General features: G+C 46.7%; 2 protein-coding genes across 2 annotated transcripts in view; both read right to left on the bottom strand.

Moving 5' to 3' along the window:
- LOC132567242 (zinc finger protein 91-like) overlaps positions 1 to 19,018 on the bottom strand; it is a 257,261-nt gene that overhangs the window by 92,782 nt on the left and 145,461 nt on the right.
- Positions 6,049 to 19,018, bottom strand: part of LOC132567787 (zinc finger protein 208-like) — a 55,974-nt gene continuing 43,004 nt past the window's right edge. Inside the window, 6 exon segments of the mRNA XM_060233474.1 lie at positions 6,049 to 6,119; positions 10,928 to 13,232; positions 13,352 to 13,372; positions 13,722 to 13,852; positions 16,427 to 16,497; positions 16,867 to 16,976. Of these exon segments, the coding sequence (XP_060089457.1) occupies positions 6,049 to 6,119; positions 10,928 to 13,232; positions 13,352 to 13,372; positions 13,722 to 13,852; positions 16,427 to 16,497; positions 16,867 to 16,976 (2,709 nt within the window).

Here is a 19,018-nt window from a genome sequence, read left to right as displayed (position 1 = left end):
GACTTACTGGGGAGGGAGTTTCCCGGGCTTCGTTTGCATGTCTGCTTGACCCCCACCCCACCCCTTGCACTGTGTCTCCGCCCTCCCCCTCCTCGGCCTCTCTCGCAAACAGCGCGGCTGTTTTAACTCTTTCGCGGCTGCAGAGCTCCGGGAAAAAGGCTCCCTTCCCTTCCCCTAAAGAGTCTAGGGTTGCCAATCCCCAGGTTAACAAATTGAGCAGCTAAAAGAGAAATACATTGGATAGTGATGTTCTTCATCACTATCCACTGTATTTCTCTTTTAGCTGTATGGACACACTCAAACAGGGATATTGGTTGTTTATCCCGTGACATATATTGAACCCATCTCCCACTATATTTTAATGTATTTTTCTCCTAATGACAAACTATATGTATGTTGCATGTTTAAAGGTGGGTTAGTTGGATGGGAAAACAGAGATAGAAATTCCTTCCTTTTGGCCCAGGTTTATAGCAATAAAGTCATTGACAAACACAGGCACATTTTGACATACTACTGTTTTGTTGCTTTCACATGCTCATGCCACTCAGATCAAAGGTTTGTTCAATTTGTTAATTTCACTATTCTGTCATTGGATCTTATATTTGTACCATTTTACATTCTAAACCACTGTCTACCAGATAATTTTACATTTCTGTCATTGGATCTTAAATCTGTACCATTTTGCATTCTGAGCCACTGCCTACCAGCTCTGTATGGCTCTGCACACTGTGCCGGATTCCTCGTCTGATGAAGTGTGCTTAAGAGCACACAAAAGCTTATGTTCTGAATAAAACTAAGTTGGTCTTAAAGGTGCCACTTGACTCCTGTTTTGTTCTACTACTTCAGACCAACACGGCTGCCTACTTGGATCTATCTACATGAATGGAGTCAACTAAATAATTATATATTTTAGAAAGCAAACATTTCTTGCCAATGCCCTCCTCTTTAAGCAGGACTTCAAATGACGTCAATTTATATCTAATGGTTTCTTTCCTCCGAAGAGAGCGAACCATATTCTGAACTTGAAGGTATTGATACCAATTGATATTACCTCCTAATTTCTCTTCTGCTTGTTCCTTAGTAATATTATTATTCTGTTGAATCCAATTCTATCCAACCCCTTAATCCCCCACGGATGGCTAGAGCTAGCCTTAATGAATTGTGGGGACCAATATTGGTTAAAAAAGCTACATATTAGAGAAATACCCGGCGCAATCCACTTCCCTAGCATATCCCATATTCTTAATGAATTTTCCAGGAAGGGATTTGCTGGTATAGAATGTGATCTCTTCTGACGTTTAGACCAAAAAGTTCCTCCTTTACTGTCACCCAAGGCAGCTGGCCAGAGGTGCGCAAACAGGAGGCAGTGGGGAAGGTTAAGAAAAAGGGGGGCTGTGTGAAAGCTGGGTCTAGATCGGGGTGGCCAAACTGCGGCTTGGGAGCCACATGCGGCTCTTTCACACATATTGTGCGGCTCTTGAAGCCCCCACCACCCTGTTGGCCAGCATGGAGAAGGCATTTCTCTCTTCAAATGACTTCTCCAAGCCGAGCCAGCCAGCAGCTTGGAGAATGTATTTAAAGTTGAAGTTGCTTTCTTTCTACCTCTTCCTCCCGCTCCCTCCCCCATCTATTTTCCTTCCTTCCTCCCTTCCTGATATGTGGCTCAAACATCTGATGTTCATGTCTTGTAGCTCTCAAACATCTGACATTTATTCGTTGTGGCTGTTACATTAAGCAAATTTGGCCACCCCTGGTCTAGATGATTTTAAAGGGACCCTCATGAATGTTTGCAGTGCCATCTGTAGCTATGGCCACAGTCTGTGACTGGACAGTGAATATGGGTCACAAAATGCAAAAATTGAAAGGGGGGAAAAGATGAAGAATGAAAGCTTATACCAGAAATAAAACATTGAGCAGAGGTCCATCAGTGGCTATTAGCCACAGTGTGTGTGTGTGTATATATATATATATATAATTTTTTTGGCCACTGTGTGACACAGTGTTGGACTGGATGGGCCATTGGCCTGATCCAACATGGCTTCTCTTATGTGACACAGAGTGTTGGACTGGATGGGCCATTGGCCTGATCCAACATGGCTTCTCTTATGTTCTTATGTGACACAGAGTGTTGGACTGGATGGGCCATTGGCCTGATCCAACATGGCTTCTCTTATGTTCTTATGTGACACAGAGTGTTGGACTGGATGGGCCATTGGCCTGATCCAACATGGCTTCTCTTATGTCGCTGGCCTTAAAGGAACCACGGTAGTCAAGCTTTACTCTTTCTCCTGCACAAGCACTCCCTTTCATTTTTGCCTTCTCTCCCCCTCCCATTCTCCCCAAAGAGGAGTGCACAGCCAATGCAGGCATGGGAGGCTTCGCTTGGATCTCTCCCGCATGAAGTAGGAACCAGGAAGAGCGAGCTGGGCAAAAGCCAGCTGCAAAACAGTGGCGGCGGCAGCCACAGCAAAGGGAGCAAGAGAGCACGTTGCTCGCAAGAAGGATCTGAGGCCTTAAGGATACCGATCCACCCTGCGGGCCGTATCTTTGAAATTCCTGGGCTAGAATCTGGGAGACTCAGGTTCAAAGCCCTTCTGTGTTCACCTTGAAGATCAAGAGCAGTGGGGCAGGGCGCATTCTCCTCTGAGTTGCGTCTCCCTTACAAAGGAAGCCTGGCTTGGGAGAAGCTGCACAGATGTCCCGCCCAGCTGCCTTTCCTTGAAGGTGACTGCAGCCCGGACTTCTGAGCAGCACACCTAGTGACTTCCAGAATCAGTGCTCTCGCAAGTGAACGATGGATGGGGCTTTGGGGAGGAACTTTAAAACTCGGAGGGAAAGTTCTACGATGGATGTTCAGGGAAACACTCGTTCAAAAGTACTCTTGGGAACTGCAGGGCAACTCCAGGACAGCATTTTCGTTGCCCATTCCAAAAAAATAAAAATAGAAGACTTTTAGAAATCGCAAAGCAAGACAGAAGCAGCAGCGATATGCAATGTAAACAATTGCTTTTAAATATGCACAGACAGGATTTTTTGTTGTGTAGAAACAGCCAAGGAGATATGAAAGGAAGGTAGACGGACATAGGCTATAATCACGCATGTTAAACAAAGCAGTTTCAAAGCACTTTCCATCTGGATCTTGCCAGTTCACACAGTAAACTCGTTAGAAAGTTCACGGTTGTAAATTTTGAGGTAGAGGCACCAAATTTGCAACATAGCATCTGGCGCCTCTCCTCAAAACACCCTTCAAGTTTCAAAAAGATTGGACCAGGGGGTCCAATTCAATGAGCCCCAAAAGAAGGTGCCCCTATCATATTGCCAATGAAGGGAAGGCATTTAAAAGCACAGTCCCTTTAAATGTGATGGTCATAACTCCCTTCAGAGCTCAACTGTGCTGGTCACAACTTTGCTCCTGTCTCCACCCTGATTCCTCCTACCTCCAAAGTCTCCTGATCCCATGCCCAAAGTCCCCAGATATTTCTTGAACTGGACCTGGCAACCCTAATTGAAAGAGCACTATTTAGTGTGTGTGATCACTGCCTCTCTCTCGGCTTGGCTTCGCGAACGAAGATTTAAGAAGGGTGCAATAGTCCACGTTTGCTGCAGGCTTGCTGGTGGCTGGCAATAGTCCACGTTTGCTGCAGGCTCGCTGGTGGCTGACAAGACCAATGTGGGACAGGCAGGTCCGGCCACAGCGGCTGCAGGGAAAAGTCTGATTTAGGGTTGGTCCTGTAGCAGTGCGATTCTTCCTCAATCTCCTTTTGTCCTCAAGACCAGCTATGCGTGTGTTCTCAAAGGAAGAGACAGCCTGGTGGATGGTGTGCCTCCATGCTTTGCGATCTGAGGCTAGGTCAGACCACTGGTGATGGTTGATGTGACAGGTGCTAAGGGATTTCTTCAAGGAGTCCTTGTACCTCTTCTTTGGTGCCCCTCTATTTCGATGGCCGGTGGAGAGTTCGCCGTACAGGGCAATCTTGGGAAGGCGGTGGTTTTCCATCCTAGAAATATGCCCTGCCCAGCGCAGCTGCGTCTTCAACAGCAGTGCCTCGATGCTGGTAACCTCTGCCCGCTTGAGGACTTCAGTGTTGGTCACAAAGTCACTCCAGTGGATGTAAGACAGAAATACAAAGATACAGAGAATGAAGAAAAAGAACAGAAGGGAGGTAGAAAAATGAGGGGGGGGGGAAGGAGTGAAAGCACAGGTCATTTTGTAGAAGAGATGCCAGAGCTCACTGGCACAATTCATTTGCATAACTTTATTTTATTTTTATTTTATTTATTTATTCGATTTATATCCCGCCCTACCCCACCGAACTTTCCATATACCACGCATCCCTGACATCTTCAGAAGGTGTACTAAATTATATTAGCTCAGCATCTATTCTAACATGCTGCTTGAATTATAATTGTCATCTTACTCCCATCAGTAAGACACCCAGTCACCCTCTCCTCCTCCTCCCTTTCTTCCGCTGCCCGTCCGATGCACACTCCATCCCACCCCCCCAGGTGCCGCGCCAAGACGCCCACCCACCCCTACTCCTCCTCCCTTTCCGTCGCCACCTCCCACACAATCATAGAGCTGCGCCGGAGCCCTGCCAGCCCCGATGCGGCATGCATTGGGTGGGCGGCAATGGGAAGGGATGGGAGGAGGGGGCGGGTGGGCGTCGCGGCGGGGTGGGACAGAGTGTACATCGGACAGCGACGGAAGAGGGGGCGCCTCAGAGCAGAATGGGGGGTGGGACGCGGTGCAGGAAAGGATGGGCGGTGGCAGGTGCTCAGAGGAGGCAAGCAAACTAGGCACTTGCCTGGGTCACCGGGAGGGGGGCAGTTTGGTGTCCCCACCCTTCCGGCGCCCTAGGCAACTGCCTCGTTTGCCTAGCGGGCGAGGTAGCCCTGGCCGCCACTCTGCTAAGGGCCTGAGTGGAAGGGTCCAGAGCACCTACCCAACTCACATCTCTTCCTTATTAACAAATACCTTTTAACTGTGACCAAGGAGATGTGAGGACACAGGCAGTTTAAAAACAGATTTATTATAAGTGTTCAAACAATAAGAGAGTAGTGAAGACTTTGAGTGCCACAGTGAATAAAGAAACAGTAAAGGTTGGTGCAAAGAAATAAACACCCCCAACCTATCTATACATCCCCTTCCTCTAATACCAGAATTCACCACCTCCTTAGGGTGAGGGATTTCTCTACAGCTGCACCCCCCTCCAGACCAGCCTCAGCAGAGAGAACAACCTCTCTTTCCAGCCAAACATATTCATGCTTTTCTCTCAGGTCTCACCCCTTCTTGGGCTCCTTTTCCCTCAAAAACCCTGCCACCCAATCAGAGGGACATCAGGAATCCTGGGAAAACTAGGCCCCTGTAACTACTCCTACACAGGCTTCTCCCTGGCCTCGAGGCCACACTAGGCCTCAGATCATGACAAGATCAGGTCTCTAAGAAGGAACTGAAAGAGGAAGTGGTTGTTGAACTCTAAGTCTGAAAGGTGAAGTGTGCACTGCCAGCAAAATGTGGCAGAAAATGGCTTAACCAGATGAATCATAGGGTGGAACAAGAAAACCGTTAAGCGACAATAGATAGGGAAAAGGGGGGGGAAGGTAACGGGTCGAGATGCTTCAGGGCATGCGCGCGCTATCACTAGGCAGATTGTGAGGGAGCTCACCAATCGGTGGGCTCCACGAGGGCATAGGCAAGGGATAAGAGGTCTGTGCTGCGTCACAGAGAGCAGAGTCGACGGGTGGGACTGCCCTATCCGGACTCTCTGTGCTTTGCAAACCACGCTACTAATAAACTATCCTTGATGGACCCTGGAGTGTGAGAGTTGTCATTTGGTTCGAGTGCTTGGGCAAACTCTACAAGTAACACATTTGGTGGCAGCGGTGAGATACGAGTTTCCCGAACGGGGGTCCCGGTGACCTAGAGGGAGGCCCTTGGGGGCCCACGGACCATTTTTGTCCATTTTTGAGGTTCCTTCCATCTGGCTGCCGTTAGGCCACCCGAGGGTGGCAAGAACCGCTGTGGGTCCTTCAACGATCGACGGGACGTCAGGACTTCGCCAGCGACGGAAAGTTGGTGAGTTGATCGGTCATATTAGACACGATGGGAAACAAGGGGTCTAAGGATAAGGGGCGCAGGGGAGATGTCCCCAAGGATCAAGCGCAGGACAATGGGAAGCCGGCAGGGAAGGGGCGCCCGCGGACCGTTGAGTTCCCAGTAGGAACCCCATTGGACCGCTTTTTAAAGGCTTGAGACACGTTTAAAGATTACGGTCCCATGAAGGAACAGCTGGTGAGGACTTGTGTTTTGGAATGGCCAGAAATTAAATCTCCCCTATGGACACCACTGCCCAAAATATGGTACCATAAATAAAACCATAATATCAGATATGCGCCAATATTGGTTAAGGTTGGAACCGCGCCCGGAGGTTCCTCTCAATTTACAGTGTGTTAGCATCTGGATGGATTTCGCGGGAAGCCCGTTCACAACAGCTATAAAAATGATGGCTGTCGAGGTGGAGGAGACGGAGGATTCTCCTTCTTGGGACTCTATCGATCTCGTTGTGGGGAGAAGGCCTCCACCAGGCTCGGTGGAACCAGAACCACAGGGCCAATTAGACGTTTCTCCACCCCCCTACGGACAGGAAACATCGTCTATGGGAGCACCACCCCGAGGACGAGGGATGTATGGTGAATTGTCTGACCTTTTGGAACAGTGGGGTGGACAAGAGGGAGGAATGGGAGGAAGAACAAGGTCAGAGGCAGAAGCATGCAGGCGGAATTCTACAGAAATTTTGAAAGAAACAGGAGGAGGATTGTTGGCCCCCCTTAGGCAAGTCCCGATGGGAGAAATGGTGGGCTACGTAGAGGTCCCGTTAACAAGCACTGAGCTACACTCTATGCGGAGCCAATTGCCCCCTCTTTCGGAGAACCCGATAATGTTTAAAACAAAATTAGACGGGCTTTGGGACCCCCCATATATTCTCCGGAGGAGATGATACATATTTTAAAACAAGTGGCTGGAAATTAAGAGGCAACATAGGCACTGTCTACTGCCAGGAAACAATGGATAAAAGGGGCGGGAGACAGGACAGAGGAGGGAGCACTGGCCGTTATTCCTAACGGCAACCCAGCAAATCTTGATATTCAGATGGCCGACGGCTGAACTTTTTGTTCCCAGTTCTGTGGTTTAGTGTTGGATGGACTGGTAAAAATGGTACCCCCTGTGGTAAATTTCCATAAGGCTTTTGGAGAAGCCCAAGGTGGAAAAGAGCCCCCCTTTCAGTTCTTGGAGAGGTTAAAGAACAATATGACAGCTTTTACGGGGTTGGACCCTGATTCTGACGAAGGGCAGGCCTTCCTAAAATTCCATTTTGTTGAACTGAGTAATCCGAACATAAAGAAAAAACTGCAGAAATTAGACGGATTGCTAACAAAGCCCCTTACTGAACTGGTAGTGGAGGCACAGAAAGTTATACCCAGGCGGGAGGTTGAGAAGGAAGCGAAGACAGTTAAGTTAATGTTCCAGACAGTTAAGGAAGTGCAGAGGCGGGATGAGAGAAGAGGAAGAGGTGGAGGCGGGTATAGCTGGGGGAGAGGAGCAAGAGGTGGAGGGCCTCGCCCGCCGTGGGGCGAGCGGGGAGAAAACAGGGGAAGTAGAGGACCCCTACCCAAGGATGTATGCAAGTACTGCAAGGAACGGGGACACTGGGGACGGGAATGCCCGAATAGAGAAGGGGAAGGATGGGAGGAGACCAGGGTTGCAGCCCTATATGAGGAGGAATAGGGGTGTCATGGGCTCCTGTACTCGGGACCCAGCCCTAAAGAGCCCTTGATAAAATTAAAGCTGGGACCGGAAAAGGAGGAAGTGTTATTTATGTATGATACTGGAGCCACGAAATCAACGTTGCAAAGTTTACCATCAGGCGACACCTTGGGGTTAGAAAGTGTAAGGGTGCGAGGGGTGAGAGATAGGCTGTTTCGAGCCCCAGTCACAGAAGACATTGACGTCTTGTTTCCAAGAAAAAATGAAGTGGTTAAACATGCATTCGTTTTAATTGGTAAGGGCGGGATAAATCTTTTGGGGAGGGATCTGGCGGATAAAATAGGGATGGTATCGGTATTAAAAGGGGGGAAATGTGAGGTTAGGCTAGCTGCCTTAACAGTAGAGAAGGAAGGGGAGATTTCCCCCAAAGTATGGGCGGACCCGAGCAACCCAGGGCGAATAAACATGTTACCTATTGAGGTCAAGATGCAGGCTTGCCGGTCAGGCCCTTTCAACATGTGCAAGTGGACTATATTGAGATGCCTAGAGTGGGGAGGGTAAAATATGTCCTGGTTTTAACGGACCAGCTCACCGGGTGGGTCTTGGCATTTCCCACAATGTCAACATCAGCAACGGTGACTGCCAGGGTCATCCTGGAAAAGGTGATCCCAGAGGTGGGATTAATTGAAACAATGGACTCAGACAAGGGGGAAAAGTAATGACAATCACACTAAAAGCATTGGGAATAGAACTGAGACACCACACACCATGGCACCCCCAATCTAGCGGTCAGACGGAGAGAATGAACCAGACTTTTAAAAAAGCAATGAAAAAGTTAATTCTGGAGACTCATTTGCCATGGACAAAAGTGCTCCCTCTAGCGTTATTTGGAATTCGAACAAAACCAAGGGAAGGGATACAGTTGTCACCTTTTGAAATGCTTTATGGGTTTCCATTATGGAGAGTAATGCCATATACAGCAGCAGGCAATTTACATTTGTTAAAGGACATGTATGTGCGTAAATATGTGCTGGCTCTGTCTTCTCTTCTTAAGTCCCATAGGGAACAAGGACTCATACACCTCACTCCGCCACTAGAGGCGCCGGTCCACAAGTATCAACCTGGAGACTGGGTGTACGTCAAGAGGTGGAGGGAAGACACCAGCTGAGAAGGTCCCTCCCAAGTTCTCTTAATCACCGAAACAGCAGTCAGAACTGTGGAACAGCAGTCAGAACAGGTTGGACTCACCACAGGCGCACAAAAAAAGGGGCAGAGAAAAAAAAACTGGAAGAGCCAGTCGGTAGAAGGAGAACCCCTTAAACTGCAATTGACGAATGTGGGAGCTGACCGAAGCGGACAACCCGGGTTGGACCTCGGCACAACGTTTCTCGGCCGTTTTTTCAGCGTGGCCTGACGAACTGATCACGCCTGAACTCACCTTGTGGAAAGGACCGTTGTGCCGGCACCTAGACTTTTGGCTTGTGGGACAAGCCTCAACAGAACCATTGTTTCCTAAATTGTCTGATTTCATTGCAGGCCGACTCCTGTTGAAGGAGAGCATTTTAAATCAATACCAAGAAAGGTACAGGTTTGCTAAAACCGGAAATAGCCCTAGAGGTTGGAAGGTGTGGAGTGTGTGTGAGTGGGAGGAAGGAGACGCAAAGGGGCTCCAGCCACAGAAGATTGGAGTGTGAGCTGGAGGACTGAGAGTTATTTTGAACCTGATAACTGGGGAGGGAAGCTGTGTAATAGTTGTGCTCCCGAGGGAGAGGTGGGAGAATGGCAGGGTGGAGGAAATTATTGGGACCCTTATGGACAATTGTTTTGGTTTCAACCGTATTAGGGGGGTGGGAGAGAAATGTGTGGCATCAGACACTAAATGCTATAATTAAAGAAGCCAACCTCACAACTTGCTGGGCTTGTGCCCATCCTCCATCCACAGGGAGGAGTGGTTGGCCAATGGTGGTTACGGCTGTACTCTCCCTACATGGATGGAATGTAACAAAGGTTTATGGTTCCCTCAACGGGTCATTAATTCCAAAAATAGAGGACAGGTCCCCAAGGATAAAGACCAAATCATATTGACCAGGCAACATGTATGGCCAAAGGCTCCTGTGTGTTTCCAATGGCACAATCAATCTGGTCACCACACCTTCCTTGATGGACCCTGGAGTGTGAGAGTTGTCATTTGGTTCGAGTCCTTGGGCAAACTCTACACATAACAGAATGAAGTGGGGAGTGGGAAGCGGATTACTTATGCCAAGAAGCGGGGAAGGGAGATGGGAGATGGACAGGAAAAGTTTCTCTAAAGTGGTAGGCGTTCTGAAGGTGGAGCCTACATTGCTAGTCAGTACATTTGGGAAAATGGGACATTCACACTTCTCCTTACCTATCAATCAAAAGATGCTATGAATCGCAGGTTGGTGGGAGAGCAATGTGATGCTGTATGGAGACGAATAAGCTTTCTGAACTTGGTATTAGTAAATGTTATCAGTTTTGGGGTTCAAACTACTCCCACCTTAAGACTTTGCTTCTAAAATTCTGTATATGTTTGGAACAACGTATGTCTGTAAAAATCTCCATTCTAGAATAAATGTCCATAATTCAAAAGTACATTCTCAGATTACAGATACAGACCTAACCAGGACACTCAAGATTGCTACAGAACAGACATTGACTCTAGATTTCGATGCAGTAATTCAGAGACAGATATGTTAGTTACTGAAGACCGCTAAATAAAGGAAATAGTATAAGGCATGTCATTCTTTAAGTATGTTTATATATTGAGTAAAAAATAATATTGTTAATTGAGTTGGCCGAGGTTCATTCTAAAGTTTATATCTCTGGAACCTGGAATTACAATGTCGGGCACACACGTCCTGGCCCAATGAAGCAACATTTCTGTCAAATCATTGTAAAAAAAAATGAGTTCAACACCCTTAGGCAAAATAGTGAAATGGTTTTTCTCCTGTGTGCTTTCTTGTATGTTGTTGAAGATAACCACACTGAATCTCTTTCTATTCTGAAACTTTTTGCCCTAGGTGGACTCCTTGATGCTTTTGAAGATTACTACTGCAACTGAATCTCTTCCCACATTCTGAACATTCAAAAGGCTCTCCCCTGTGTGGGATCTTTTATGCAGATGAAGACTGCTCCTCTGACTAAATTTCTTCCCACACTCTGGGCATTCAAAAGGCTTCTCCCCTGTGTGGGTTCTTTGATGCTTTTGAAGACTGCTGCTGTGTTTGAATCTCTTCCCACACTCTGAGCATTCATAAGGCTTCTCCCCTGTGTGGGTTCTTAGATGACTTAGAAGATTGCTAGTGTCACTAAATCTCTTCCCACACTCTGAGCATTCAAAAGGTTTCTCTCCTGTGTGGGCTCTTAGATGACTTCGAAGGTTGTCACTCCGACTGAATCTCTTCCCACACACCGAGCATTCAAAAGGCTTTTCCCCTGTGTGGGTTCGTAGATGACTTTGAAAATCACCACTCTGAATGAATCTCATCCAACACTCTGGGCATTCAAAAGGCTTCTGCCCCGTGTGGGTTCTTTGATGATACTTGAGACTGCCACTGTGACTGAATCTCTTCCCACAGTCTGAGCATTCATAAGACTTCTCCCCTGTGTGGGTTCTTAGATGACTTAGAAGATTGCTACTCTGACTGAATCTTTTCCCACACTCAGAGCATTCAAAAGGCTTCTCCCCTGTGTGGGTTCTTAGATGATTTTGAAGAGTGCTACTGTCAGTGAATTTCTTCCCACACTCTGAGCATTTAAAAGGCTTCTCCCCTGTGTGGGTTTTTTGATGACTTTGAAGACTGCTATTATGACTGAATCTCTTCCCACACTCTGAGCATTCAAAAGGCTTCTCCCCTGTGTGGGTTCGTAGATGAAATTGAAAATGGCCACTGTAGCGGAATCTCTTCCCACACTCTGAGCATTCAAAAGGCTTTTCCCCAGTGTGGGTTCTTAGGTGACTTTGAAGACTACTGTTCTGACTGAATCTCTTCCCACACTCTGGGCATTCAAAAGACTTCTCCCCTGTGTGGGTTCTATGATGCTTTTGAAGACTGCTGCTGTGTTTGAATCTCTTCCCACACTCTGAGCATACATAAGGCTTCTCCCCTGTGTGGGTTCTTAGATGACTGAGAAGTTTGCTAGTGTCACTAAATCTCTTGCCACACTCTGAGCATTCAAAAGGCTTCTCCCCTGTGTGGGTTTTTTGATGACTTCGAAGATTGTTACTCCAACTGAATCTCTTCCCACACTCCGTGCATTCAAAAGGTTTTTCCCCTGTGTGGGTTCTTAGATGACTTTGAAGACTACTGTTCTGACTGAATCTCTTCCCACACTCTGAGCATTCAAAAGGTTTCTCTCCTGTGTGGGCTCTTAGATGACTTTGAAGATTGGTATTATGACTGAATCTCTTCCCACACTCTGAGCATTCAAAAGGTTTCTCTCCTTTGTGGTTTCTCTGATGCTTTTGAAGATGGCTATTGTAGCTGAATGTCTTCCCACACTCTGAGCATTCAAAAGGTTTCTCTCCTGTGTGAGTTCTTAGATGACTTTGAAGATTGCTGTTCTGACTGAATCTCTTCCCACACTCTGAGCATTCAAAAGGCTTCTCCCCTGTGTGGGATCTTTTATGCAGTTGAAGATAGCAACTGTGGCTGAATCTCTTCCCACACTGTGAGCATTCAAAAGGCTTCTCCCTTTTGTGGGTTCTTAGATGTTGTTGAAGAGTGCTACTGTCAGTGAATTTCTTCCCACACTCTGAGCATTTAAAAGGCTTCTCCCCTGTGTGGGTTTTTTGATGACTTCGAAGATTGCCACTCCGACTGAATCTCTTCGCACACTCTGTGCATTCAAAAGGCTTTTCCCCTGTGTGGGTTCTGTGATGACTTTGAAGATTGCTACTCTGACTGAATCTCTTCCCACACTCTGAGCATTTAAAAGGCTTTTCCCCAGTGTGGGTTCTTAGGTGACTTTGAAGACTACTGTTATGACTGAATCTCTTCCCACACTCTAAGCATTCAAAAGGTTTCTCTCCTGTGTGGGTTCTTAGATGAAGTTGAAAATGGCCACTGTAGCAGAATCCCTTCCCACACTCTGAGCATTCAAAAGGCTTTTCCCCAGTGTGGGTTCTTAGGTGACTTTGAAGACTACTGTTATGACTGAATCTCTTCCCACACTCTGAGCATTCAAAAGGTTTCTCTCCTGTGTGGGCTCTTAGATGACTTTGAAGATTGCTATTGTAGCTGAATGTCTTCCCACACTCTGAGCATTCAAAAGGTTTCTCTCCTGTGTGAGTTCTTAGATGACTTTGAAGATTGCTGTTCTGACTGAATCTCTTCCCACACTCTGAGCATTCATAAGGCTTCTCCCCTGTGTGTGTTCTTTGGTGTTTTAGAAGATTGCTACTGTGACTGAATCTCTTCCCACACTGTGAGCATTCAATAGGCTTCTCCACTGTTTGGGTTCTTTGATGCTGTTTAACAAGGAAACTCTGACTGGATCTCTTCCCACCCTCTGAGCATTCAAAAGGCTTCTCCCTTGTGTGGGTTCTTAGATGATATTGAAGACTGCCACTGTAAATGAATCTCTTCCCACACTCTGAGCATTTAAAAGGTTTCTCCCTTGTGTGGGTTCTTTGGTGCTGTTTAAGAAACAAACTATGACTGAATTTCTTTCCAAACTCTGAACGTTTAAAATGTCTCTCTGCATTGTGGATCCTTTGGTGCACAAGTAGTTGTGATTTGTATCTGAAGTACTTTCCACAATGAAAGCATTTACATGCCTTCATTATACTGTGCTTTGAAAAATGGATATTATATTGGGTTTGATCTGAGAAGTTCGTTCCACACTTTATACCCTTGTAAATTTCCTCCAACCTGTGAATTACTTCTTGGAAATCCCCCTCTTGGCAAGGAATGGATTTATCACTCTTCTTTACCCTTTGCCTGAATTCCTGCCTCTGAGACGTGCTTTGAGTCCTGACATTTCTTCTCACATCTTCATTCTTGATTTCATCGGATGACAGATGATGCAGTTCCTCATCCTCCCCATTCCTCTGATCATCTCCTGCTGCAATAAAGAAAGAGATCTCCCGTTAGAATCCACACAAGGTGGTCTGAGAACTTTCATTCACGCTCCAAAGATTTCAGTGCCTTCCTTCTGTTTTACAGTAGCGTACAATAATAAATATTTTGAATGTACATTAAGCTTCCTGCATCAGAGACACTTGGTTGGGACTCTTACCGTTTTCATGGTTCCCCACCTGTATGACTTCTTTGATGTGAAGTAAGGGCTGTGCTATGATGGAAGCTGTTCTATTCCAAGCAATTACACAATTGCTTTCCTAAGCTTCTGCAAAATGACATTCATTCTCTGAATGAAAGTCTTTGAAAATGCCATACTTTCAATTCCCTTTTCCTTGCAGTGTATTGTCTGTTCTTTGGTTGACTGACCTTTCTTCATGGACTAGGGTTTCAGGGAGGACCCATTTTGGGGAAGGAGTGGGCTTATCCCTCCTCTTACCTGTGTGGCTTTCCTCCTGCCTCTCTGGTCCATCTCCAGTTTTCTTTGGCATCATCATTCTTAACTAAGGTTCAAGGTTTATTGGATTTATATCCCACCCTCCCCGTCAAAGCAGGCTCAGGGTGGCTAACAACCAGTAAAATCAAAACAATTCACTTACATTACTTACATCATAAATTAAAATTAAACAATTAAAACAATCTGATGCTAATATCATTTGATATAGTTTCATTTCAGATGGCATTCAGTATATATTAGGTGTCATTCCCTACTACCTTATCAGTCATTCCTGATCAATTAAGGGCCAGCTGGAATAGCGTTGTCTTACAGGCCTTGCGGATCTGGGCAACGTACCACAAGGCTCTAACCTCTTCCAGCAGCTGATTCCACCAATAGGGGGCAGCAATTGAGAAAGCTCTCTCTCTTGTGGATTTCAATCTTGCCTCCCTCGGCCCGGGGATCACTAATAGATTTTGCATCCCAGATCTAAGTACCCTCTGGGGAACGTGTGGGGAGAGATGGTCCCTAAGGTAAACAGGTCCTCGGCCATATAAGGCTTTAAAGGTAATAACCAGCACCCTTTCAAGGACAACCTCTGCCAGAGCTATGGCTGACCCAAGGCCATTCCAGCAGGTGCAAGTGGAGGAGTGGGGAATCAAACCCGGTTCTCCCAGATAAGAGTCCGCACACTTAACCACTACACCAAACTGGCTCTCCAAGAGTCCTCTCCAGCCCCACCCACCTCACAGGGTGTCTGTTGTGGGGGAGGAAAATAAAGAAGACTGTGAGCTGCTCTGATACTCTGAGATTCAGAGTATGGGGTGGGATATAAATCCAATATCTCCTTCTTCTACCCTCTTGGGATGAGGACTGATCCACCTCACGACAACAGAGGTTGTTGTGTGCTTTGGCTTAAGCCAGTTACCCCGGGTTGCAGTGTTAACTGGTGGGATTACTTGCTGCACAACATCCCTGCAAGGCAGAACAGCTCCCAAGGAAGCACTCAGGCCCATATACACCAAATAGGAAGGCCTGAAGGCATCCATGTGAAGAATGAAGGAAAGGGGTGATGTGCCTTTGGCCTCATCTAGCAGGGCTGGTCTTATCTAACCTCCCATTCCTTGGAATACCCAGTATTAAGGCTAGTGCAGCCACTCAACAGCCACAAGTGAGCTCAGACCCTGAAGGAGCTTCTGAGCCTCCAGATTCTAGGCCCCAGAAGGCCTCTCTCTCTCTCTCTCCCCTCACTCAGTGGGCTTGGGAATTCTACCAAAACAAGCGTTGCTTAGATGTGAAGAGGAAAGATCCCATGGGGATTCCTCCCCAGTCCCTTGACATAACTTTAAAGGATACCCACCTGCTGCCAGTTAATTGGGGAAGGAAATAGTCTCTTCAAATCTTCCGGAGAAACAGTCAGAGTGGATGGCCAAAATCCCATCTGGGGAAGGGGATGCTGTAATGCCCGACAACTGAGAAATAAGGATCTGGCTCCTTCCAGAGTCCTTCTGAGGGCATTTCAGCCCGTTCTTGGACTCAGGCCACGACACCCTCTCTGACTTGGGTGATGGACACAAAACTGGCCTCAGCTGCCCCTGGATCAGTGGGGTGGGTTGTATCGCTCTACCTGGCCCTGCTGAACATCACTTTCATGGGCACCTCAACTTCTCCAGGCACCCAGGGGTGGCCAATTACCTGCACTGGCCTCACAAACAGATATTGCTGTTGATTCGTGCATCATCCCAATGGCAGTGATTCACACCTTTAGCACTTATGAAAGATCCTTACCCAGAAAAGCCACGCTCTCATAGTTCTCCAGCATGACTTCCCTGTAGAGGGCTTTTTGGCCCAGATCCAGCAGGCCCCACTCCGCCATGGTGAAATACACGGCCACCTCCTCAAAGGAAAACGGAGACTGAAAGAAAAAGCAGATTTCCTCATCACAGATCATGCTGGGCGGAGACTTGACACTCTCCACAGAAATAGTTTGTGAGGCTGCAGGATGCAGAGCTCAGTATGCATAAAGGCTGGGCTGTACAGAGCCTCTCTTCCTCAGACAACAGGAGTGAGATTTTCCCTGAGAAAGGAACAAGTATCTGAGTATTGCCTGTTCTACCCCCCTACCTGAACCAGAGGTTGAGAGAGCATTTCCACTTCTCTGCAAAGAATACGGCTTGATAACGTCTCTTCGCTGCCTGAAAGGGAGACAAAATAGGAAGAATTTAAGCCTCAAAGTCCTATTTTCTTTGCTTACACATCCCACTTTCCAGACTTTTGAAAACTACACCCAGATTTGTCTTCCTTTTCTTTTTTGAGCCACCTTGTGTCTTTCTAATGCAAGGAAGGTGAGATATGCACATTTCCATTAAGGTAAATACAAGTGGAATTGCTCTCCATGAATCTCTATACTTCCACTTAAAGTGGAGTGGCCATCATGACATCCTATGGCACTGTTTCCCAGAACACCAGTCTATGTAGTCTGATGAAGTAGTTCCCTTTTCTCCTGTCCTGAAACTTCTGCCAAGCAAGAGCCCCAATCCCCTCTGGGCAGGAGGCACCCTTACCACTTACCATCATGGGCACACTCCGGGGCCTGCGCCCTCTGACCTTCCTCTGACGGAGCTCCTTCTGCCTCAGAGAACTCTGCTTCTGCCTTCACGGATCCTCCCCACATCTGAAACAACAGCAAGGGAGAGGGGTAAGAGAAGGACCGGAACAGGCTGAAGAGATGGATCCGGACCCACTCCCAGGCTCCAAGGGCTGTCCTATAGAGGATGGTGTGGAATTGTTTTTTGTGGCCCCAGAAGGTAGGACCAGAACCAATGGGTTGAAATTAAATCAAAAGAGTTTCCGGCTCAACATTAGGAAGAACTTCCTGACCGTTAGAGCAATTCCTCAGTGGAACAGGCTTTCTTGGGAGGTGGTGGGCTCTCCTTCCTTGGAGGTTTTTAAACAGAGGCTAGATGGCCATCTGACAGCGATGAAGATCCTGTGAATTTAGGGGGAGGTGTTTGTGAGTTTCCTGCATTGTGCAGGGGGTTGGACTAGATGGCCCTAGAGGTCCCTTCCAACTCTACGATTCTATGACTCTATGATTCCTGACTCCACCGCCAGACTTGCTATAACCACAGGGGCAAGAACTAGGGCTGGTTTTACAAAGTAAAGATGCACCAAGAACAACTGGGAGAAACAAATCACCAGCAGGAGATGAAATATCAGTAGGTCTATATCAAGCCACAGAAAAGGAGTCTGTCAAAATCGTAGCAAGAATACACTAACAAAGATGGAAAACAAGATAATGGCCCACAGAATGAAAACATTTACTTTACATTCCAGTTGAAAAAATGGAGACGCCAAAGACTGTAGCCACTATTGGACCATTACATGAATTCCTCATGCAAATCTAAGCTGGTGCTCAACGTTTTACAACAAGGATTGTTGTCATCTATTGAAAGAGATATGCCAGATGTTCTATTCCTGGTGAATTCACAAAAGGAAGAGGAACTTGAGATCATATTGCAAATTTAAGTGGTTTAATGGAGCGTAGGAGAGAATTTCAGAACAAAAGCAGCTTGTGACTGTGGGGATCAGGAAAAGCTATGGTTGGTTTTAAAAGAAATGGGTGTGCCACAACATCCAATAGTTCTGATGCAAAACTTGAACTCTGGACAAGAGGCCACTGGTAGGACAGAATATGGAAAAACAGAAGATTTCCCAATTGGCAAGGGTGCCAGACTAAGATGTATTTTATCTCCCTGTCTCTACAATCTTTATGCAGTACATATCATAAGGAAAATTGGATTTGATTTAGATAAAGATGGAGGAACATTAACTGAGATAAACACATGACTTCACATGATTGGCACAAAGGACTGAAGACCTGAAGTAATTACTCATGAAGTCTAAAGCAGAAAGTGCTAAAGGAAGATTACAGCTGAACATCAAGAAGACAAAAATAATTATTAGCGGGGGATTTGAGAAATTTAAGGCTAGTGTAGTGGTTAAGTGTGCGGACTCTTATCTGGGAGAACTGGGTTTGGTTCCCCACTCCTTCACTTGCACCTGCTGGAATGGCCTTGGGTCAACCATGTCAGAGGTTGTCCTTGAAAGGACAGCTGCTGTGAGAGTCCTCTCAGCCCCACCCACCTCACAGGCTGTCTGTTGTGGGGGGAGGAAGATAAAGGAGATTGTGACCCGCTCTGAGATTCGGAGTGGAGGGCGAGATATAAATCTAATATCTTCTTCTTCTGGATGGTGAAGAAACTGAAATTGTTCAAGGTTTTGTGTTCCTAGGTTCCATCAGCTAAAAGGGAGACTTGCAAACAAGAAATCAGGAGACTGAGACTGGGAAAGGCAGCCATGAAGGAGCGAGAAAACATTCTGAAGATGTAAAGACATGCCATTGGCAGTGTTCCCTCTCAACTGAGTCAGTGTGAGCTAGCTCACAGTTTTTTAGCCTCTGGCCCACACATTTTTGTATTCACTCTGGAAAAATGGCCCCAGAGCAAACTAATTTATGCAATAGCCAAATCACTCACTCTCAACTTTAATGCCAGTAGCTCACAAAGCAAAGTTTTTGCTCACAAGACTCCGCAGCTTAGAGGGAGTATCGGTCACTGGTGACAAGGAGCAAGTCACCCATTACTATGTGTGAGTGTGAAAGCTGGACAAGGAAGAAAGCGAACAGAAAGAATGTTGATTCTTTGCGAAGTTGGA

Source organism: Heteronotia binoei, chromosome 2, assembly GCF_032191835.1.
Source record: "Heteronotia binoei isolate CCM8104 ecotype False Entrance Well chromosome 2, APGP_CSIRO_Hbin_v1, whole genome shotgun sequence".
Taxonomy (NCBI): domain Eukaryota; kingdom Metazoa; phylum Chordata; class Lepidosauria; order Squamata; family Gekkonidae; genus Heteronotia; species Heteronotia binoei.
The sequence above is the reverse complement of the archived record's forward strand: the minus strand, read 5'-3'. Positions and strand labels throughout refer to the sequence as shown.